The 21,271-nt window shown below is 43.2% G+C and overlaps 1 protein-coding gene across 9 annotated transcripts in view; it reads right to left on the bottom strand.

Annotated features, from left to right (window-relative positions):
• Window positions 1-15,397: 15,397 nt before the first annotated feature.
• Fndc3b (fibronectin type III domain containing 3B) overlaps window positions 15,398-21,271 on the bottom strand; it is a 305,735-nt gene continuing 299,861 nt past the window's right edge. For all 9 annotated transcript variants that reach the window (XM_076573956.1, XM_076573957.1, XM_076573959.1 and 6 more), the window contains one exon: window positions 15,398-17,787. In XM_076573956.1, the coding sequence (XP_076430071.1) occupies window positions 17,476-17,787 (312 nt within the window). In that variant the 3' untranslated portion in view covers window positions 15,398-17,475. The remainder of the gene's footprint in view (window positions 17,788-21,271) is intronic.

The following is a 21,271-nucleotide window of genomic DNA, read 5'->3' as shown; positions in this document are numbered from 1 at the left end:
TGATCCAGTGAAATATATTTGCAGCCAGATGGTACCTATCTGAAGGAATGCAAAGTCACATTGACTTTAAAAGTTAACCAATTAAAACAAGAAAAACTCTGAGGTGGGTGTGGTAGCACACGCCTTTAACCCCAGCACTCTGAGGCAGAATTAAGCAGATCTTTATGAGTTCGAGTTCAGCCTGGTCTATACATAGTGATACCCAGGCCAGGCCAGCTGGGATTATATAGTGAAATCCTTCCAAAAAAAAAGGGGGAAAATTCCAATGATCATCTTAACACATATTAAACAAAGAAAGAAAGAGAAGAGAACTTTATCCACTTTATAAAGCCTTTCTTTGAGGAACCTATCTATAACTTTAAAAGTTTTGGTGAAGTTGATGATTCGTGCCCAGTATCAGAACAGGACAGTCTGCTCTCACTACATCTGTAGACAGAGCTTCTCAAAACCAACCAACCAACAACCAGCCAAACAAACCACAGCTGGGCAAGAAAAAGAGACCGTGTTCAGCTGGAGGGATATTAGCCGCATGTTCGAGGATGCCTCTGGCTATGTCCTGGAGGGTAAACGGAAGCTTGGCCCCTCCTCCACACCTGCATGATGGAGGCTGAAGTTGTGTGCTGTTTCACAGGCACAGCTTGAAGAGCTTGTCATGCCCCGGCTCACCACTGCCACGTGGGGAAAACAACTGCCGTGTGGGATTTATCTCTCCCGTTGTAATTAGGACCTGGAAACAGACATTAAACATTGATTAGGATTCCAGTTGTGAGCGGATATGATAAGTGAACTTTGTTGAAACATTAACATATGGGTATAAAGCTTACTGACATTTACTCAAAATTGTAGGACCAGTTTTTTTCATTTGGTCAGTGTCCTCAAATTGGCCAGGAATCTAAGAACAAACTTCATAAAGTAAGAGAAATAATCTAAAATGGGGGTTTATCACTAAAAATAATCTCATCACCAATCGTGGGATAACAGCATATCCCGCTCTCAAGTCCTTCGAGGACTGTAGGAATGCATTGTCTCCTCTCAGCAGCAGTCATTACAAGATCTATCCCTTGGCCATGGCTGACGTGTGGAGGCTTGCTCTCCGTTGATCATGAGCCACCGATGGACCTGCGTCTCCCCTACCCTCTACCGTTACTATTTTCTGCAACACAACACACGTCTTGACCTGCTAGTGTGTCCAGTTCCTTCATCTGAACTCAAAGGAACCATCAGAGGGTCTCCAACCACCCACATAATTCAGTGGCTTGCTAGGATAAAACATGAAAAGTCTGTCGCTGAGTTTTCCAGATCATGTGGTTCTTGCTGGCTATCCTCTAAATGATAACACAGATGCCACTTGCTTGAGAGCCACTGGTTTTCCAGGAACCCCCTTCTCTTAGCCAGCCATCAGCCAAAGAGACTCAATAAGTTTATAGGCAAGCCCCATGGCCAGGCCTGGCAGGGACCCACCACTTCTTACTGCCTCCAAGTGGCCTGTCACAGGGCTTCAGCTACTTGCACTGTTGTCCGGAGCATCAGGACTGGTGTGCCTCTATCTGCCCTAAGGCATCTCCTCAAGTAACATCAGCAAAGACAGAGCAGTGTGACTCACGCTCAATTCTCCTAAAACCTGGAGTTCCAGCAGTAAAACAGGAGCTTTGACAAACAGCCACCAAGAACACTTTGGGGGGATGAAAGCGAGAGCCAGACAGGTTTCAACCCAAGTGAGAGGAGTGTTAGCCTTTGACAGAATTCACACTGTGATATTCTATCTCCAAACCTTCAGTCAGGACATTAAACCTCAGGTCATAAAAACGTGAGATTTACAATTGTCTGACAGTCCCTGAGATCTGCTCTGCTGATGGTCATCACATGATGTCTGCTTGCTAGCTTGTGAACTATCTCATAGCTCTGCTAGCCCATCTGCAAATCTCCTATTCCACTCATCTTAGGAGACTCAGAAAACACAGGACAAAGTTAGAGAAGAGAAAAGTGAACGAGGAATCTTGGAGGATGTGGGGAGAAGCTGGATGCTGTGGCTGACTTGCTAAGGCCATTTCCCTGGCCTCTAGTGACTCCTGGGTCACCAGAGCCTCGTCTCTTCAGGAGTAACTACCGCAGGAAAGAAAACAGTGTCTGCCCACACCAAGCTGTCAAAGAGGGACTCCTGTGGGTGATGCCGTGAAAGAGGACTTCCGAGAAAACTGCCAATTACTGATGTCAAGATTAGGATCTAGTTCAGGATCACTGCAGAAAAAAATCTAGCAATGAAATGGTGTCGAGATGGTGGAGACTTTGAGCTCTTGACTCTTGTTCCTCATCCGGACTTCCCTAGACTGGACTCTAGCCAGTGAGAAGGTAGCAATGTTAGCCGGTGATAAGGAGTAGCAAGCAAGCAGTTTGTTACAAATGACATTTACATGCCATGTGTGGCTCAAGGATAGCCTTTTTATTAGTTCAGCAGTAACAACAGTGCAGTCCTTTAGTTAGAATTCAGGAAGAAAACACCCACCAGGCACAGGCCTCTTGAGCTTGGAGTGGCTTAGGTTTCAATTTAGATGCGTTTTCCACGTGGCTGGCCGGTGCTGATGAAACACAGACACTTCTCCTGTCTGCTGGACGTTTAATTGGCCTCACGGTTCCTAGTGTGCTCTGCTGCCTGTTGTTGCATGGCTTCCTGGGTGAGTAGGGCCTTCTTATTTCAAGAGGTCACAGTGGGACAAAGCACAGAACGAATGCATGCTTTAGCTCTGTGAACACCGAAACACTGAATTCTAATTCGAAGCTTTCTGAATGTAACGGGCTGTTTGTGCTCTCAATGTCTATCGCGGTTTGGGCCTCCTTAAGTTTAATGTGGCTGTCAAAAAATCCTAGAGAGCAGTGCAGAGACCTACCTCTTAACCAACACACCCTGACATCCATGGGCGCTCACACACACACACACACACACACACACACACACACACACACACGAGAGAGAGAGAGAGAGAGAGAGAGAGAGAGAGAGAGAGAGAGAGAGAGAGAGAGAGAGAGATAAGTAAAAAAAATAAACAGAAACCTTGTCTCAAAAAAAAAAAAAAAAAAAAAAAGAAAACAAATAAAGCTGGTCTGCCAGGTCACACAGCTTCCATGAATCCTGGCTTATTCTTTAAAAAAAAAATTCATCTGTATTATTTTAGCTTTTACATATTATATGTACTTGAGTGTGTGGGTATATGAGTTCACATCAATGTGGGTACCTTGAGTCCAGAGGCATCAGCTCTCCTGCAGCTGTAGTTATAGGTGGCTGTGAGCTGCCTGACGTGGGTGCTGTGGACCAAACCCAGGTCAGCACACTGAACCACCTTCCCAGATGAGCCATCCTGCCAGCCCCTGGGCATTTCTTCTCTGTTGCTGTGAGACTATTGTGCATATATTTGCCGGGAAGGTGTGTTGGTTGGCGCTAGAGGAAGCTGGTCACATTTTATCCACAAAGAACGCTGGTGCTCACCCGTCTTTCCCTTTTTCTCCCACCTGAGTCCCGAGGCCGTGGAATGGTGCTGCCAGCATCCAGGCTATGTCTGACTTTTTCCGCTAAACCTTTCCTGAAATGCTACCCCGCTCACATGTCAGGAAGTATGTCTCCTAAGTGATTCTAAAGCCAGTGTAGATGACAGAAAAGATTCACTATCAAAATTAGGTCAAGCAATAACCAGTTAATTTCTCTGACGATGTGGATCCAAATCTCAGGATGGGCTGAGCTGGGAAGTTTTTACATGGGAGTCTGTTGGGGGCCTGCAGTGAGATTTCATAGGCTGGGTAAGAGAGCTCAACTGTGTTGAACCAGAGGTGGGAATAAATGTGTAGCCTGTGCTTCATCATGGTGGCCTTAGGTATGCCAAAACCCCTAGATGGTACTTACCTTAGGATAGAGAAATGTCCAACAGAAACACATGGCATTTCAGAACAGCCTCAAAAACAACATAGAGATACTTTGGACACATTTATTGCTTAAAGCAGTTACAACTCCAGCTAGACTGGAGTAGGGAAATTTGATTATCCTTTGAGAAGAGAGTGGGAGGCCACGTTGTACAGGATAGGATAGGAGATGTATCACAGCCATCTTTGGGAAATATAGGCCATAGTGATCTTGAGAAAATGACTTCTCTGGCTAAGTCAGCCATTAAAAGCTAGGCTCCCAACCAAAACACCAAGAGGAAATAACTTCTCTGGAGCTCACTTTCCCTGTCTATAAAATGAGAAGAATCATGCTATAAAGGATTGCTATGACAAATGAAATCATGCTCATGAGAGGTGTGGCTGCATGGGAACCCAACAAGTATCTTGATAATTTTTACTATTAAGTCTTAAGCAGCCTACTTTTGTTTCTACTTTATAGGCATAGTATTCAAAACTATGTCAGATCTGTTCGTGATCTTCAAATTACAAACGTCTTGGACTCCCCTCCTACATATCTTTTGAGATACTGTTTTGTTTTGTTTTCCCTTCTAGGGTCTGACCTCCTCTGATAATGCTAAACCCCTCACTAAGTCCTGGTCACTCACTCTGAACATCGTTCTTCTTCACCTTGCTTGCCAGCCTCATCTTTGCTGAAGGCAATTGCTCATGGCTGATTGGCATGTCATCAAAGGCTGCTCAGGCCTTCCAAAGACATCTTTCCCTGCTCTTAAACCTTGTCCTTTCTCCAGCAGCTCTCCACCATCTCCCAGCTCCGCAAAGCCTTTTGTTATTCAAATGACTCAACAACTCATTCTTTCCCTCCTTGAAAGAACAGACGTTCCTTTAAGCATGGAATTTCTCATCACTTTCTCCATGTCTTTGCTCAGCAGCCATTGTCTTCTTCTCATCTGTTTCTAAGGCTAAGTTCTTGGGCTGCTCACCAGTTCCCATTCGTTCCATTTTCTGTGGACCATAGCTACACCGACTGCACCTTCTCCTGCATCTTCAATTGCTCCCCAAGAGTCCACCAAATGCCTATCCCTCTCCTGGTTTAGTCTAAGCACCAGCCAATCACACCTTCTCTTCAACCAAACCTTGTCTTCCTCTTCAACTACTGTATTTTTCTTCCTCACATAGGAAACACCCACGGGATGAGTGGGACTTCTGTGTGCCTGTGAGGGTATCTCCAGAGATTTAACTCATGAGGGGAAGGCCTACTCTGAATGTGGCAAGTGCCACCCTGTAGGCTGTGGACCCAGGTGGCGCAGAAGGGAAAAGGAGAAGGCCAGAGAATTTTAGATTCTCTTTCTTTGCTTTCTGGCCCTCTGTGATGAGGAGCCTTTATCACACACGCCTCTTGCTATGACCTCTACCATGCCAGACTAAAAAACCCTCAGATCACGAGACAAAATAAACCTTCCCTATGTTGAATCTGGAAATAGAGAAGTATCTAGCATGTTCTTCTCTACTTTATCTTATAGAGATGATAAGCACTGGTGGATTTATGATCCTTCCATACTTTTATGTGCTAGGAGCTGTTTTTACTTTACAGGAAGTTTGGGATATATTTCCAGCGGGTAAAGATGGTCTAATTTTCTGGTTTTTTTCCAACACATAACTAATATACTTTCAAATGAACCCTTGAAACATGTTACAGGTCTCTCGGTTCTCATCTTCAGGAAAGAACTCAGTCAAGGGACACAGACAGCTTTACTGGGTTATTTGGCAAGCAGAGAAAGCAAAACACATACTCAAGGGAGGTTCCACGGCTGCCGTGAAAGCAGAAGCAGCCTGGTGGTTATGGTGTGCATTTAAAAGAAGTTTAAATGGGTATTTATGAAGTGGGTGGCATATTCCTGGGTTAAGGTGCCCCCCCCCTTTCCTCCTGAATCATGGTGAACCGGATTCCCCTGTTAAGGCATTGCTTCCTGTGATCCTTGAGAAAAGTCTACAGGAGACAGAGCTGAAGCTACAATGTACGTGATTTGATAATGAAGTCAGCACGGCCTGAAGATGCAGATGCTCCATTAGTGCATCCGGGTGACAACTGGGGAGTGCCCTAACACTCGAATGGAGGGAAGAACCCGGCTTCGGGGATGTTTCACTGCAAAAGGGCCTTCTGACCAGCTGCAGTCACAGCTGCCAGGGCAGAACTGTTGCTTTTCCTGGTTATGGCTAACTCTGTGCCTGTCTGATATCACACAAGTGTGTTGTGGAATATTCCTTTACACTGTGTGAAGATGTGTCACTGTGATTGGTTTAATAAAAAGCTGAATGGCCATCATCTAGGCAGGAAGAGGTCAGGCAGGACTCCTGGGGACAGAGAGCTCTGGGAAGAAGAGAGGTGGAGTCACCAGCCAGATGGAGAAGAAACAGGATGGGGCGTATAGAGTAAAGGAGACCAAGCCATATAAAAGTAAGTAGATTAATAGATATGGGTTAATTTGTTATAAAAACTAGTTAGGAACAAGCTTAAGCTATGGCAAGCTTTCATAATTAATAATAAGTTTCTGTGTCATGTTTTGTGAGTTAGCGGCCTAAAGAAAAATCCATTTACATATGGCATCCAACATGGGAGCTCAAATATCCAAACACAGGGCATGAGAAAGCTAAGAAAAGTTCTGGATAATGAGCCGGATGTGCCTTTCTAGTCCTGCAGTCTCTCTGGTGGGCTGGTGCTCAGCACACAGAGGCATGGCTACTGGTTGCTGCCTGTGGGCTGGAGCCAGCTGCCAGGGCCATGTGCTGGCACCATGTGCTGAGCTGAGCCATGGGTCGCTGACATAACAGTTTAAGATTTGTCTCACATGATCAGAGAACACTGCAGATGCTCAGTAAAGAAAGCTCCAGGTGGAAGAAATTTCTAAACAGCTTAGAGTGTGTTTTCAAAATGTGCATAGACTTAAAAAAGTAAATGGGTATAGAAGTCACAGAAAAAAGTAAATCGTTTACAAATGATAAGATGAATTATTTAAAGAGAAAATAAAATAACATGAAAAAGATAAGCCATGTAAAGATGGAAAATACACAGGGTCTGGATCCTTTATGGTGTGCAGCTAGAGTTTCCCTGCCTTGCCCACAGTCAGGACAAATCTTTGTCATCCGCCAGTCCCACAGCCACTCAGACCCAACCAAGTAAACACAGAGACTTATATTGCATACAAACTGTATGGCCGTGGCAGGATTCTTGCTAACTGTTCTTATAGCTTAAATTAATCCATTCCCATAAATCTATACCTTGCTACATGGCTTGTGGCTTGCCGGCGTCTTCACATGCTGCTTGTCATGGCAGTGGCTGGAAGTGACTCCCTTTCCCTTCCTGTTGCTTTAATTCTCCTCTTTGTTAGTCCTGCCTATACTTCCTGCCTAGCCACTGGCCAATCAGTGTTTTATTTATTGACCAATCAGAATAATTTGACATACAGACCATCCTACAGCAATGGTGTCTTGCTGATTTTGAATGTTTTGAATGCTAATGAAGAGAATGACAGCTGCTGAGAGACATTGGATTGTGGAAGAGACTGCTGAATTAAACCAGCCTAGATACTTTGGAATGCCTTAACTTTAAAGTGGAAGTCAGAAAATGTATTGCTTTGGGGAAGAGGTTATACTTTCCACAGAAAAGAAAAGGCTGTGGATTTGTACCAGGTTAAAGAGGATCAGGTTTGATCAGGGAAAACCCCATGAAAATCCTGTATACAGACAGAATATACCTAAAAATAAGAAATAAAACTAAAAAAACTACAAGACAGGCAACACAGTTTACCTGCTCAAACATAAAACAAAACAAATCACCTTTGGCTGAATTGTGTATAACACACAATCCATACTGTGTTAATTAATACAAATATATATGTTACCTTTAAAAGTTTATGTTTCAGAGCAAGAGGACCAGGCACCAATGAACAAGTGTCATAGGTGATCCAGGCTCTCAGAGTGCCTTTTTGCAGTTTCCTCAAAGTTTTGTATCCAGAACAGTTTCAAGGCTGCTAGCTGAGATGGGCCAGCCTCATAGACTCTTCTAGCCAGGTCTACAGATAAGCTTTGTGCTTTCCCATTGCACAGAGACTGGACAACAAATGTTATGGCTAGCTCTCCCAGGACTGGACCATTATCCCAATTTTCTCAGGATTCCCTAGAGATGTCATTGTTTCCAGACAATAAGAAGCAGTCTAGAAAATATGATGCCCACATTCCCAGGAGGTGGAATGGGTAGTTTTGGTAATTCAATGGGTTATGGATGTTTGTCATCACTTAGGAGGGTTGTTTACAAATTGTTATTGGTCATGGTCAGGAAAAAAACCTAAAAAGGAGATTATATTCAGGGATATCTTTCTGAAGAGAAAAAGATATATCATGTATATAGTATAGAAATGATGGGATAAACGAGTGGATTGTTTAGTCTACTTTTGAGCAACCAATAGTCTGAAATATTTACATTGGTATGGATTTATGTATATTGATACAAATTTAAGGTTATTTTTGTTATACTGTACATATGTTTCTATTCTTGATTGTACCTATACATAACATTTAAAAATGTAATGTGTTGTTTCAGTCCTTGAAAGCTATTTAGCATAATAAAGAAATACAAGTTAATAGTCATCTATAACAATCAAACTTATAGTCATGTTAGGTATGCTTTCAAGGTCATAGAGATATATTTTAGATAGGAAATCTTCAAGCACTTCAAAGACCTACAGAATGTGACATTTAAAATGCTATAATAACATAAGGCTTTTCATGACAGTAAGACATGTCTGTTCCTGGCAGCACCCATTTACTTCAAAAAAGGATGGTGGGCATCAAAGAATCTCTATATGGAGTTTGCTTTCTTTGTGGCAAAAACTAGTCATTTGGGCAAGAAATTGCCCTTGCTTCAACTGCTGACACTCTGCTGTTCAAACTGGACAAGCAGGACACAAAAGAAAGCAACTGCTGAACTTTGCCAAGACAGGGTAGAACAGTCCTTCAAAAATTCCTGCTTCACAGAAAAGTCTATCAGATATCCTAGGCCCATAGGCCAAAGATTGGATGCCCCAGAACTACAGAGGAACCTTGGGGTAACTGTCCAGGCAGCCAGATGTCTCTGTCATTTCTTACAGTTTTGGAAGTTGCTTGCTCTGCATTTCCTGTTTACTCAGATAATATTGTATTCTTCTCAGGTCTTTGATGGGTTTGAAGACTAGATACTTATAGTTACAGTTTTCCTTAGTCATGATAGAAAGTAAACTAGGTACAAAACTCTGGACTCATCAAGAGAGGGTAGTTAACAGAGTGTTTTCTTTGAATTTGCCTGATACAAATGGAGTGGACATTATAAATCCAATTCTTACCTGATAATTGTTCCTATTGTATATAGTATTACTGTGTTAGAGTTTAAATCTTTCCTTTTTATTTAGACAAAAAGGGGGAAATGTGGAATATCCCTTCACTGTGTGAAGATGTATCGCTGTGATTGGTTTAATAAAAAGCTGAATGGCCATTAGCCAGGCAGGAAGAGGTCAGGCAGGACTTCTGGGGACAGGGAGCACTGGGAAGAAGAAAGATGGAGTCCCCAGCTAGACAGGGAGGAAGCAGGATGGGGAGCACAGAGTAAAAATATCTGAGCCACATAAAAGTGCAGATTAATAGACATGGGTTGATTTAAGTTATAAGAACTGTTAGGAACAAGCCTAAGCTAAGTCAAAGCTTTCATAAATAAGTCTCTGTGTCATTATTTGGGAGCTGGCTGGCAGGACAGAAAAAGACTCATTATACAAGCATACGTTGTGGTTTTTAGTATATCCACAAGGCCTGCAGTCCCCCTTGTTTATCTGATTCTAAAATTTTTCATCACTCCCAAAGAAACCATGCACCCACTCAGCACTCTCTCTAATTTATCCCCACCCAGGGCCTGGCAACTTCTAATCTTTTTGTTTCTTGAGGGTCCCATTCTAAGCATATCATATAGATAGAATTATGCAATATGTAGATTTTTATCTGACTTCTTTCATTTAGCATACTGTTTTCAAGTTTCATCTGCATGGTAGCCTGTAACAGAACTTTGCCATATGGTGTACTCATTCATACAACAAATACACCATTTTGTTTATTCATTTGCTAGTGGAAATTTAGGTATTATGACACTGTTCTACATCTGTGAATGTGTTTTGTATTTACAGATGATCTCTTTTGGGGATAAAGCTAGGAATGGAATGGCTAGGTGAAATATGACTAACATGCTAAAGATTTGTCCAGTTATTTTCCAAAGCAGTGGCTCTACTTGGCTTTCCCATTACAAGGAATGAGGGCACCAATGCACATTTTCATAAAGTTTTGTCTTTTTGAATACTAAATATTTTGGTGCTTTAGCTCATACATTAACATCTTTGACTCACTTTAAATTAATGTCCTTTGTTTACAGTAAAAAGCAGGGATTGAGGTTCTCTTTTGCAAGTGGCCATCTGGTTGACCCAACACCATTGAAAGTTGTCCTTTTTTCTAGACTCATTTTTTTAGCAACCTTATAAAAAAGCTGTTGGAATTACAGGGGTTAATTTCTGGACTCCCAGTTCCATTCCAGTTACCTAAGTTTTTGTTTTTATGATAGCATCAGGCTATCTCTATTATTGTATCTTTGTAGTGTGTTTCAAAATTAGGAAGTGTCAACTCTTGCAGCTTTGAGGTTCATGAATATCAACATGGATTTTAAAATCAGATTATCATTTTTCCACATGGCATTCTCACAGGGACTGGGTTTCAGTCAATTTAGGAAGTATCTTTGTGATCTTAAGATTTTTAACTTATGAACAAAAGTTTCCATTTCCATAGAGCTCTAAATTTTCTTGTTTTGCTATAGAAATATTGCGTTTCTTTTATTTAACATATTGCCAAGCATTTTAGTCTTTCACACTACTGTAAATGGATTTATTTACTTAGCTTCATATTTTTGTATAGCTCATTACTAGCCTAGGAGAAATTATTTTTTTTTATGAAAATCATGTCTTGAAACCTTTGTACAACTTATTTGACACTTCGTACGTTCTTTAAGATTTGCTACATTCATGTCCACAGTAAACACCGACTCTGTATCCTCTCCGATCTGTAACCTTTTCCTTTTTTTGGTGCTGCTGCTTGAACTCACGAATGCGCACCTGTGCCTTCACATCTTGTTTAATCGCCTCCGTTAGGGCACTCTGTACAATGCTGAACAGGAAGCAAGAGTCAGTAGTCCTGACCTCCTTTTTGTTCCCTGGGGGTGGGGTGGGTCTCTAGTACCATGTTTATTGTGAGTACTAGAGAGATGTTCTTTATCAGGTTGACTATAAAGGTTTTCTAGCTTAATATTATTGTGAATTACTTGAATTTTTGTCAAATACTATATGCCTGTAGAGGTGGTCATGTTTTTAAAAAGATCATTTGTTCTATTAATATAGCATGACTTTCCTGGGGAGCTGTACAAAAAAAAAAATCTATTCATTTTGTGATGCTAATCTTCATTGTCAAGGTGACAGGATCACTCGGAAGGCAAATCCCTGGGTATGTTTCTGAGGGTGTTTCCAGAGAGCTTTAACAGTGCCGGCGGGGGGGGGGGGGGACCACCCCAAATGTGGGCAGCACCATGCCATGCGCTGGGTAAAAATGAATAAAAAATGACCAAGTGAGCTGAGCACCAGCCGACATCTCTCTGCTTCCTGACTGCAGAGGCAATGTGAGCCCCTGCTGCTGTGTTCGGCCGCATGCCTTCCCAGCCACTAGAAGGTTCCTTGCTGTAGATCTAAGAGTTAAAGAAGAGTCTTTACCCTTCCTTGCTAACTGGCTTTATTAGGAATTTCATCACAGCAGTGAGACGTGTAACTAACACATCCAGCCTTTTTACACTAAAAATACTAAAGAAAAAAATTCCTTTTACTGAAACAAACAAAAAACAAGCTCCCCAAATAATAAACACACCATGGCAAAACAATATGTGCTATGTTAGAAAATGTATGGACCATGTTATTGTTACATAAACTTTTCCTGTCAAATTAGTGGAATTCAAGTCAACAAGGCTCATGTGCCTTCGATCACGAGGCCAGATAACATGGCATATGCTGCAGTTAACAGAGGGCACAAGCCCTGTCCATTGCCCTCCTCCCCAGCTCGAGGCCCGCACAGCCTCCAATGGCCTTGAATCTGACCCTGCAGCCTACAGCTCCAACATGAATGTGTTGACATTTACAGTCATACTTGGGGTGGCTGGGAGTGGAAAGGGTATAAATCCATTTGCAGCAAAGGCCAGAGAGCAAGTATGGGCCCTACGGAAAAGCATGGAGTGAAATCCTATGATCCTCTTTTCCTGCTTCCTTCAATTACAGGGCAGGCCACATGCTGCAGAAACTCCCAGAAGAAGGGTTCATTGGAGCAAGTCTGTGAGACCTTGCATTTCTAAAATGCCATCTTCACACTTCATACTGTTTCGTTAAGGTGGGCCATCCTACAGTCTTGAATTAATGGTGGCTCTGCCGTCTGGCTTCCAGCACAGTTCTGGAGAAGTCTAAAGCCATCCCGATCCTAACCCCTCCACGTGGCCTGGTTTTCGGCATTGTTGGAGATTTCTCTGGCTCTAGAGTTTTGAAATCTCTGGATGCCACAGTTTGAGGGAAGCCTCCCTTGACTCTGTAATGAAGGCCTCATGTCTCATTGTGGAAACTCATGGAAAGCGTCCCTTCCCTTTCACTTCCCACTCCGGAGACTGGAATGTGCACCCGCAGGGTCCTGGTCGGACCCTTCTCTATTTTTTGGAAGCTTCCACTTTCAGCTTTCTTTTTCCCTCCAAAAATTCTCATCCCCAAGGGGATTTTTCTTGTTCTTCAGTTCACTTTTGCTGCTGTTCATCTTTAGGTTACAGACATTTAGTTTTTCAATCTTCTCCCTAGTGGGTTCTTATGAGTTGCTGCTTTGGGGTTTGTTCATTCATGCTAGAAGCTTCTGCCAGCTGTCAGGTTGCCCCTGATTAAGACAGAGGACTAAATACTGGCACAACTGGCCGCTGAAATGGGAAGTGGGCTTCCATGCAGTGCAATCAGCTGGAGATCTTCAAAACCACTGGACTCCAGTCAGGACTTCTTTTAATCTGTGAGTGCAGAGATTGTGAAAAGCTTTCCAGGCAACGTCGTCATGCACGTAAGATTTAGAAGGCACCGAGCACTTTACCTGAAGAACTTAGATCCCCCCGATTCTGCATGGCTTTGCTCACCAGGTTTCATTTTGCATGGCACCACCCTCTCAGCCCTAGGTCATTACTCCCCAGGCAGGGACTTCACGTTTCGACTCCTGAGGATAAACTTCCAGGCTGTGGTGAGGGTAAGGAAGAGGCAATGTAAAAGGGGTGGAGATATTATAGAGCTAAGCAGCTTTCAACCCATTCTATTCTTTACCCTCACTTCCGTGGGGAGACACAGCCATCAGTTTTTTTGCCTTCAGGACATTCTGCACCGAGAATTCAGCACTGATTTTCCATTGGTGCTCATTTTTCATTTGACGAATAGAGATTTTGCATTCCCTGGTCTGGTTTCCAAACTTCTAGTATCAGTGACCTTTTTATCCATGCTCTTGTCCTTATGAAAAAGAACTCCTTTACTATATTTTCTGCAGTGTCAGTCAGGTCCATGTAACATTTGATGGCTTGTTCAACTTGTCACTTTTCAGTCCTGACACAGAAAGGGAGGTATTGCGCACTCTCCCCCCGGGGCGGGGGATTACTAGTGAAGCAACTTAACCATAACGATGAACATATCACCAGGCTCTGTTCCTCACCAGCTTAACCCCTTACTGTGGTGTCTTCTTTCCTGTAGCCTCCTGAAGGACAACACTAGCTTCTTGCTGCTGCTGAGTGAGACCCAGAGAAGGAAGGAGTTCAAACTGTGAGTTCATCATGGGGCGGGAACCAGGCAGGACTGGGTGCTGTAGGCAGACCTGTACTCCTGACTTCTGGCTGCAGATGAAGTATTAAGGCAGGAGACCGACTAAAGAAGTATCCTGGAATCTGAGTTACTCTGGGATAGCAGGGATGAGACTGAAGCGGGTGCTCCTGTAAGACCTCAACCATGAGACAGGCGTCAGAAAGTATCTTGTGCTATGTTACCTGCTTGGCCTCGCCTGCCTGGCTGCTCAGGACACTTAAACTGGACCTTTGGGGATGTTAAGTATTTAAAAGGGGCAACAATAAAAGTAATCTTATTCAAGGCTGAATAACCCTACTTAAATCAAAGAATTAAAACATTTATTGGGCATAAATATATTACATATACACTACAGATACAGTTAGGTATTACATATAGCATAGTATTTGCAAAATCTATACATTAAAATTGATATGGCAGTTTTAATACAACATATATGAAATAATCTAAAATTTACAAGACAGGAAAACATGATTATTTTTTTCTTCTAAAGTTGAAAAGCTTGGAATGTATGTCCAACAGTGAGGTAAAACATTTTGTCTTTCAATTTAAAGAACTGTGCAAGGTAACATTCAAACACATCTATTAGGGCACTTTTCAATTTGACACAAATACTGCATGATTGTAGCCAAAGAAACGGTTAGAAAATGTCAACATCTCAAGTTTGATAAGAACAAGGCAGATAATATGCAAAATATCCTTTAAAAAAGTTTCCTTGTTAAACATTTTCTTTGAGGACAAAGGGCAGTTTGCTTCAGATGACTGGATTTCTTGTGTCAGGGATGCGTGTGACATACAGAGAGGCATCAGAGCATCAGAAGCTGCTCGCTCATCCTACAGATGCAGAGGGTGGAGGGAGGTCACCAGAACTCTTTCTCTACCTGCTCCTCTGTGACAGCGATGCACAGAGCTGTCCATCCACAGCACATACACAGACTCGTGATACAAAACAGTGCCATGTGGAGGAATAACTTCCTGACTGGAGAGACCAGAATGAAAACAAAGTAGTGGAGAGCGATAGAATAAAGTGCTGTCTGCTCGTGTGCCACACTTGAGCTTTTCTGGTGGTCACGGGGCATGGAACTCTCTGGAAGAGCAAATGTTCACAGAGATTTTGGCTGGAAATATATTTCCTTTCAAACCATTCAACCAATCCAGGGATCCTTTACAGCAGCAGTGCTGAAGGGTCCCAGAAGACTCTCCCCACAAATAGCTTGAAAAATTCGTCCACTGAATTTGCTTCACCTGCTTACGATTGTCTCAGAAAATGCAGATGTAATGTCACAGTGGGTCACACGACACATTTAGATGAAAGATGAGTTTCTGAAGGCCAGAGCTTTGGCAAAAATATATTTACCTTGATACCATCAGTTTACAAGTCTAATTACACTAATTATTATAGTCAATAACAAAATACAGAGCTCTCTAGTACTTAACTACATCGATATAGGCACACAATAATGCATTGACCTTAGCACTCTTCCAAGAGATGACTATGGTTTTCTGGGTACATGTAAACCTTTCAATCACTGATAATGGGATTTTTTTTTTTTTTTTGTGCATTTAATGAGTTAGATGCTCTTCTTATCTTTAAAAACACAAGAAAATGTCAGAAGGTTAATACTACAGATGCTGCCAGGGAACAAAACTGACCTAAAATTACAAAAGTATAAAACACACAAAATATAACATGCTATGAGGGCAAATTAGTACATAAGTACATTTAAAGATTTTTACAATAAATAAAGATTGCACTGTAATTGGCATTTAAAGTACTGTATGCAGAATATAGTATAAATAAACCCCAAACAAAATAATGTTGGTTTCCCCATGACTTTGGTATGGGAATATCATAAGCTAGTACAGGGTACTTACTGCATCACAGACAACACAGACCAAGAACAAAACAGCTATGATCAAGAAAAACCAAGGAGCAAAAATATACAAACAACCAGGAACAGGGGGATCGGCTGTGTCTGTTGCACCCTTTTGGAATACAGTTGCACCTCCAACTCTTAAGTGTCCCTGAGCTACTCGAACATTGTGGACTTCATATGAGTAATCCAATGACTTTGGGTTAGAACTGATTATCTCATAACTCTACATGAACATGCGAGATAACACTTGCACTCCAATAGCACCGGTGGATCCAAGGTCTCAAAGCACTTACAGATACTGAATCCCCATTTGATTTGATTTGATCTGATCTGATTTCTCATGCATGGGAAAACAGGCACTGAGAGGTCACAAAGCAAGTGAGTGACAGACCCAGGAGAGAATCTTGTAGGCTCTTTGCCCCCAAACACACTGTGCTTACAGCCAGTTAGCACTCCCTCTCTACATGTGGCCAGATCAAGCCCCCAGAAACAGAAGGACAAATGCAGGCGTTCCCTTGTGGGCTCTATCAGTGAGAATGTATCTACTGCTGCATTAGTCATACGGGCACTGAACTAAGGTGTGGAACTTCATCCACTTCACTGATACCCCGGAGGACAGCCAAAGGCAAATCTGTCAAAAAGAATGGGCCAGCATGTAAGGAGACAGCTCACAACTGTGAGGCATTCAACTGCCATGAGTTCTCGTCACACAATTCTGACGTCAAACATAACAGAATATAATAACTCTAGTGATTAGATTAGAAGTAGTTATATACAAAGACAGACAGGCAAGTTAAAGCAGCTTTTAAAGTAGCTGGACAGGAAACAACTAACTATTGCACAATGCCCTCTTAAAGTTACTGCTATGGACCATGTGGGGATCTACAATACTCCATCATTTATAGGTGCAAATTTGGTTATGTGATTTCTTAGACAGGCAACTCATAGTGTTAAAATCATAAGGGATACAGAGTAGTAACACATTTAGATTAAAGTACACACTGTGATTTCAATGAGCTAAACAGTTACATAACTGAGTGAGGATAGGATGGTCTAGGTGGCCTCAGCCGAAGGCACACATGTTCTGTATGTTCTTGTGTGGTACCACTCTGACAACAGCGAAATCCCAGCCCTGAACCCCATACACTGTGATTCTGTTACAGACAGAGACGATCAAGAAGTGACTGTGAATATAAATTACTAAACTGGAACACACAAAAAATCAAGGCTTGCAAAAGATGTCTGTGGAAACAGAAGAGAAGCATAGTGGAAAGCTTGAAAACATAAGCTCACTGGGCACAGGGCACACTGGGCACACTGCGCTCACTGGGCACAGGGCACACTGCACTCACTGGGCACACTGTGTTCACTGGGCACAGGGCACACTGGGCACACTGCACTCACTGGGCACACTGCGCTCACTGGGCACACTGCACTCACTGGGCACACTGTGCTCACTGGGCACACTGCACTCACTGGGCAACTAGCTCTTGGTGGCTGGTGCTTTCCTCTGCTCCCTTATCCTCTTCTTTTATTTATTTATTATTATTTTTTAAAATCCAGTTTAACCTCTTCCTAGTTTTGCATCTCAAATTGGTGCAGGCAAACACTGACTGTTTCCCCTAGTTAAATCTGTAAAACAAGAGAAGTATATAAATCAAAGAACAAAAGGCTAAAAAGGAAGGCTCTGAGTAAATGTGTATTAAAATGTGGCATTCCACTCCGACTCCAGTCTGCTGGATTTACTTCATTAAGAAGTACTGTAATATAAAGGCAAATAAAATGGATAAGGTTGCGAAGCCAAGCACTATGAGGGCGGCAAACTGTTCATCAGTAGGCATCATGCCCTTCATCCTGGGATCGTCCATGCTCCCCGTGTCGCCTGCCAGCATGACCTCATGCCGTTGTAACACAAAGGCCACAGAGGGGCTGAAAGCTCCACTGAGCTCCTGGGAGGTGTCCACACAGCGGCGACATGCACACACACGGAATCTGTAGTCTGTGTTGCTCTGGAGGCCTGAGATTTGGAATGTGGATTCTTCTCCCTTGTACACCTTCAAAAAAAGGAAGATTAAAGATGAGGAACTCAGAACATCGTGACTGCCACAGAGAATACCGTGCACACCGGAGCCCTACGGATACCTGTTCAAACAAACCCTTAACATCAGCAATTGTGTTCTTATGGAACCCCCCTTACTCGGAACAAAGTGCAGTCTAAAATCCAATGACCTGACTTTGCCAGAAGTGGATGTACCTAATGTGTTAAGTGATACAGATATACAAAGCTATGTTTCTACAGTGCAGGTCGCCTACTGGAAGAGGCTTAGCACCACAGCTCGACCATCTCCAGACAAATTCATACTGTAAACTGAAGTAATAACCACTGGCCCTGGTAACAACACACCATGCCTCTCACTACCTTTCTTTTTGATAACTGGCTATCAGACACACCTAATCTTTGGACACTGTGACCCGTGATCTATGGAGTTCACACTCAAGTGTCAAGAAGCAAAACAAAACAAAAAGCGCCCGCCCCCCCTAAAGTATGAAGGAAGTCTGGGTGCGGTGCGCCTCTCCCCCACCGTCCTCTGCCCCGGGCCACTGGTTCACCTCATCTGCAGCTCACACGTGCACTGCAGCCCCAGTCAAGATACATCCCCTGAGGGGAGCACCTCACTGACTTCCGGGTCTGCAACTTGATTTGTCTGTGGTATAAGTTCACACATACACATGCACAGAGAGATTCATACACACATGGACAGAGACAGTGAGAGACAGGAACACAGACAGACGGACTGAGGAGTCTTTCTAGACTCTGCATTGCACTGGTTTTCTCTTTCATGGACATTTGCTCCTAGTTTGGAGGTTTTTGTTTTGTTTTTTGTTGGTTTGTTTGTTTTTTTGGGTGTTATGGATATTTTTGTGTAGATCGACTTCTCAGCAGTTTTGTGTTCTGTCTATCTGAAGATATTCTTCGATGCAGTTCAACATTAAAAAATTAATACTGAAGTCAAATGTGCTGGGACACACCTTCAGTCCTAGCCATCCATCAGGTGGAGGCAGGTGGGTGGGTCTCTGTGAATTTGGGGCCAGCCTGATCTACATAGGCAGTTCCAGACACCAGAGTTACATAGTGATAGGCTGTCCCAAATAAACAAACAAATGCTCAAACATACAACCAAACACAAACAGACAAATGTAAGTGATGAGTGGTGTTTTTAGTATTTCATTAGTGTAACCAGTCTGCTCTCGCCCATTAAAGACCTAGGATTCTGAGATACACCCCGCTTCTTAGACCCTTAATATAGTCATGAAGAGGGTTACTATTTTAAGGATTTGAAATTCAGTTTACTTAGAAATGACCATGCTTCGAATAGGCTGAACTAACAGGAGGCTGAGGCAGCCAAGGAAGGAGGCTTCGTGGAGAGCCGTTTTTGAAAATGTCAAGGAAATAATACATTCAAATGACATGAAAATTAGGTTTAACAAATACAGATGGGGTGGGGAGCTGCAACTAAAGCCAGCTGGTAACATGTTTGGTCATGAGTGATTTAAAAAGGAAGTGGCACTAACTGACCCTTCCTAGGTCACCTCGTGTCTCCCCTGATCCTACAGGACAACCATTTGCTCAGAGAACTGTAGAGGATCTAGTTCACAGCACTTGAGCAATGAGCTGAAGGAAAGCTAGCTCAAAGACACGGGTGGGCACAGCAGCCTGTGAGCAGAGCAGCCTGTGAGCAGAGCAGCCGGTGGCCACCAACGCCAGCGGTTCTTACGAGCTGCCATAAATTCACCGGGGCCCCAGGCGATGCCTGTGCAGGGTGATTTCCCAAGGGGCTTTGAGACTGCACAGGTGGCACTGGCTGGCCACGGCTCACTCCCTCTCTTCTCATTCATTCTGACAGGGGCCTCATTATGGGCCCCTTCTCCTGCCTCAACTCAATTTAAGAGGCAACGTTCCATTGAAGATTTTCTTATTGAAGTCACCAATCATAATTTTGCAAAAATAAGTACACATGTGGAATTACTTATTTTTTACAAAGGTTATTTTTGTTCTTGATTTGGTGCTATATTTTAAACTCATTTTGAAATGTTCACTCCAAACAGGAGGACATAAACTAATACCCAGATAACTGCAGTGAAGAATCCAAGAGTTTTGCTTCAGAATAACAAGCTGCATTGCTGAAATCCCTTAAACAACAGCTATTCGGGGAGGGCACTGAGCACAGTGCATGCTGAATTGCTGTAGGATTGAATTCTGCATTTTTGTGTGTGTGTGCGCTGTGCAAAAACAAAAATGAGTTGCATGTATATAGAGAACTTTTCACCCTTTCAAGAATGTTTTCTAGTAATGCCATCAAAAAAAAATGCAAGATTCTTGAAAAACAGTTTGAGCTTGGAATGTTGACGTGGCAGAAAGACAGCCATATACATGCATTTGAGTGTAGAGTAAGCGTCAGTAAGGATTTGGTAGGCAGTTAATAGATGCCTGTGCAGTTATTAAAACAGGCTGCCAGCCCCCATCACAGTGGTAACAAAGGACAGCCAAACCAAAGAGAAGATAGAACTCAAACAAACTCAAGACAGGAAAGGCCCTGGCCCTGCCTGTCTAGTGGAATCAACATCACTGTTCTCCACACCACTGCAGGCGTAAATTAACCGCTCCCTGGACACTGCCTCTTCCATGCATGCAGGAAGCATTTACTGAGTGCCTGACTGTGTGCCAGACTCAGAAAACGAAAATTGAATCAGCCAAGCGCTCTTGTTAGCGGATCCTGTGATTAGCGCTGGGATGGAGGTGTGTGTGGGGCGGCACGAGAGCCCTGGCTCGGGGGGCCTGCTGCGCCCTAACAATTACCTCCCATTTGCTTCGGCGTCGCCGCTGCGAATCCAAAGCCTGCTGTCTATTATCCCACGCATTAGACAAACAGCCTCCTTCCCCTCTCTCGTGTCAGGACGAGGGAAGGCAACACTCAGAACACCACATTCACGCTAATGCTTCCTGAGTAGGGAAAGGAAAGGGGGAAGAAGGAAAACAACAAAGCCCCCGAACCCAGTACAAACTGTCCCTGACCAGCTGTGTCAGCTGTGGCTCCTCACGCCACTGCTGCCCTTACTCACTTCTTGGTAAATGTGGGAAATGTGCGGACATCTCTATCGACAAAAGTGTCCTACGTTCTCGATAATAATTGTCTATGGCACTGATGGTAAGAAAATACTACATGGCAAATATATGATTGCACATCATATCAGACTCAGCATTCCTATATCTGTGGGTCTAAACATGTAGCACTGAGCGGATGAAATCTAAATTACTGCACAGATCAGTCTTCATTCTGACGATGGTGGGCGGGGACAGACACCGAACACTGAATGCCGCCCTTCCGCTGCAAAGCAGCGCTCACTGTGGGTGAGAACTGTGCGGAACATTTTTCCCAAGAATACGTGGAAAAGCATGGCACCCGGAACAAAAGGTTCTCAAAGCACAGCAGTGGACATATGATGATGGCCTGTGGGAAATGAACTGCTGTCACGTGT

Source organism: Peromyscus maniculatus, chromosome 6 (genome assembly GCF_049852395.1).
Source record: "Peromyscus maniculatus bairdii isolate BWxNUB_F1_BW_parent chromosome 6, HU_Pman_BW_mat_3.1, whole genome shotgun sequence".
NCBI lineage: Eukaryota > Metazoa > Chordata > Mammalia > Rodentia > Cricetidae > Peromyscus > Peromyscus maniculatus.
Note: the sequence above shows the minus strand (reverse complement) of the source record. Positions and strands in the feature narration are given on the sequence as shown.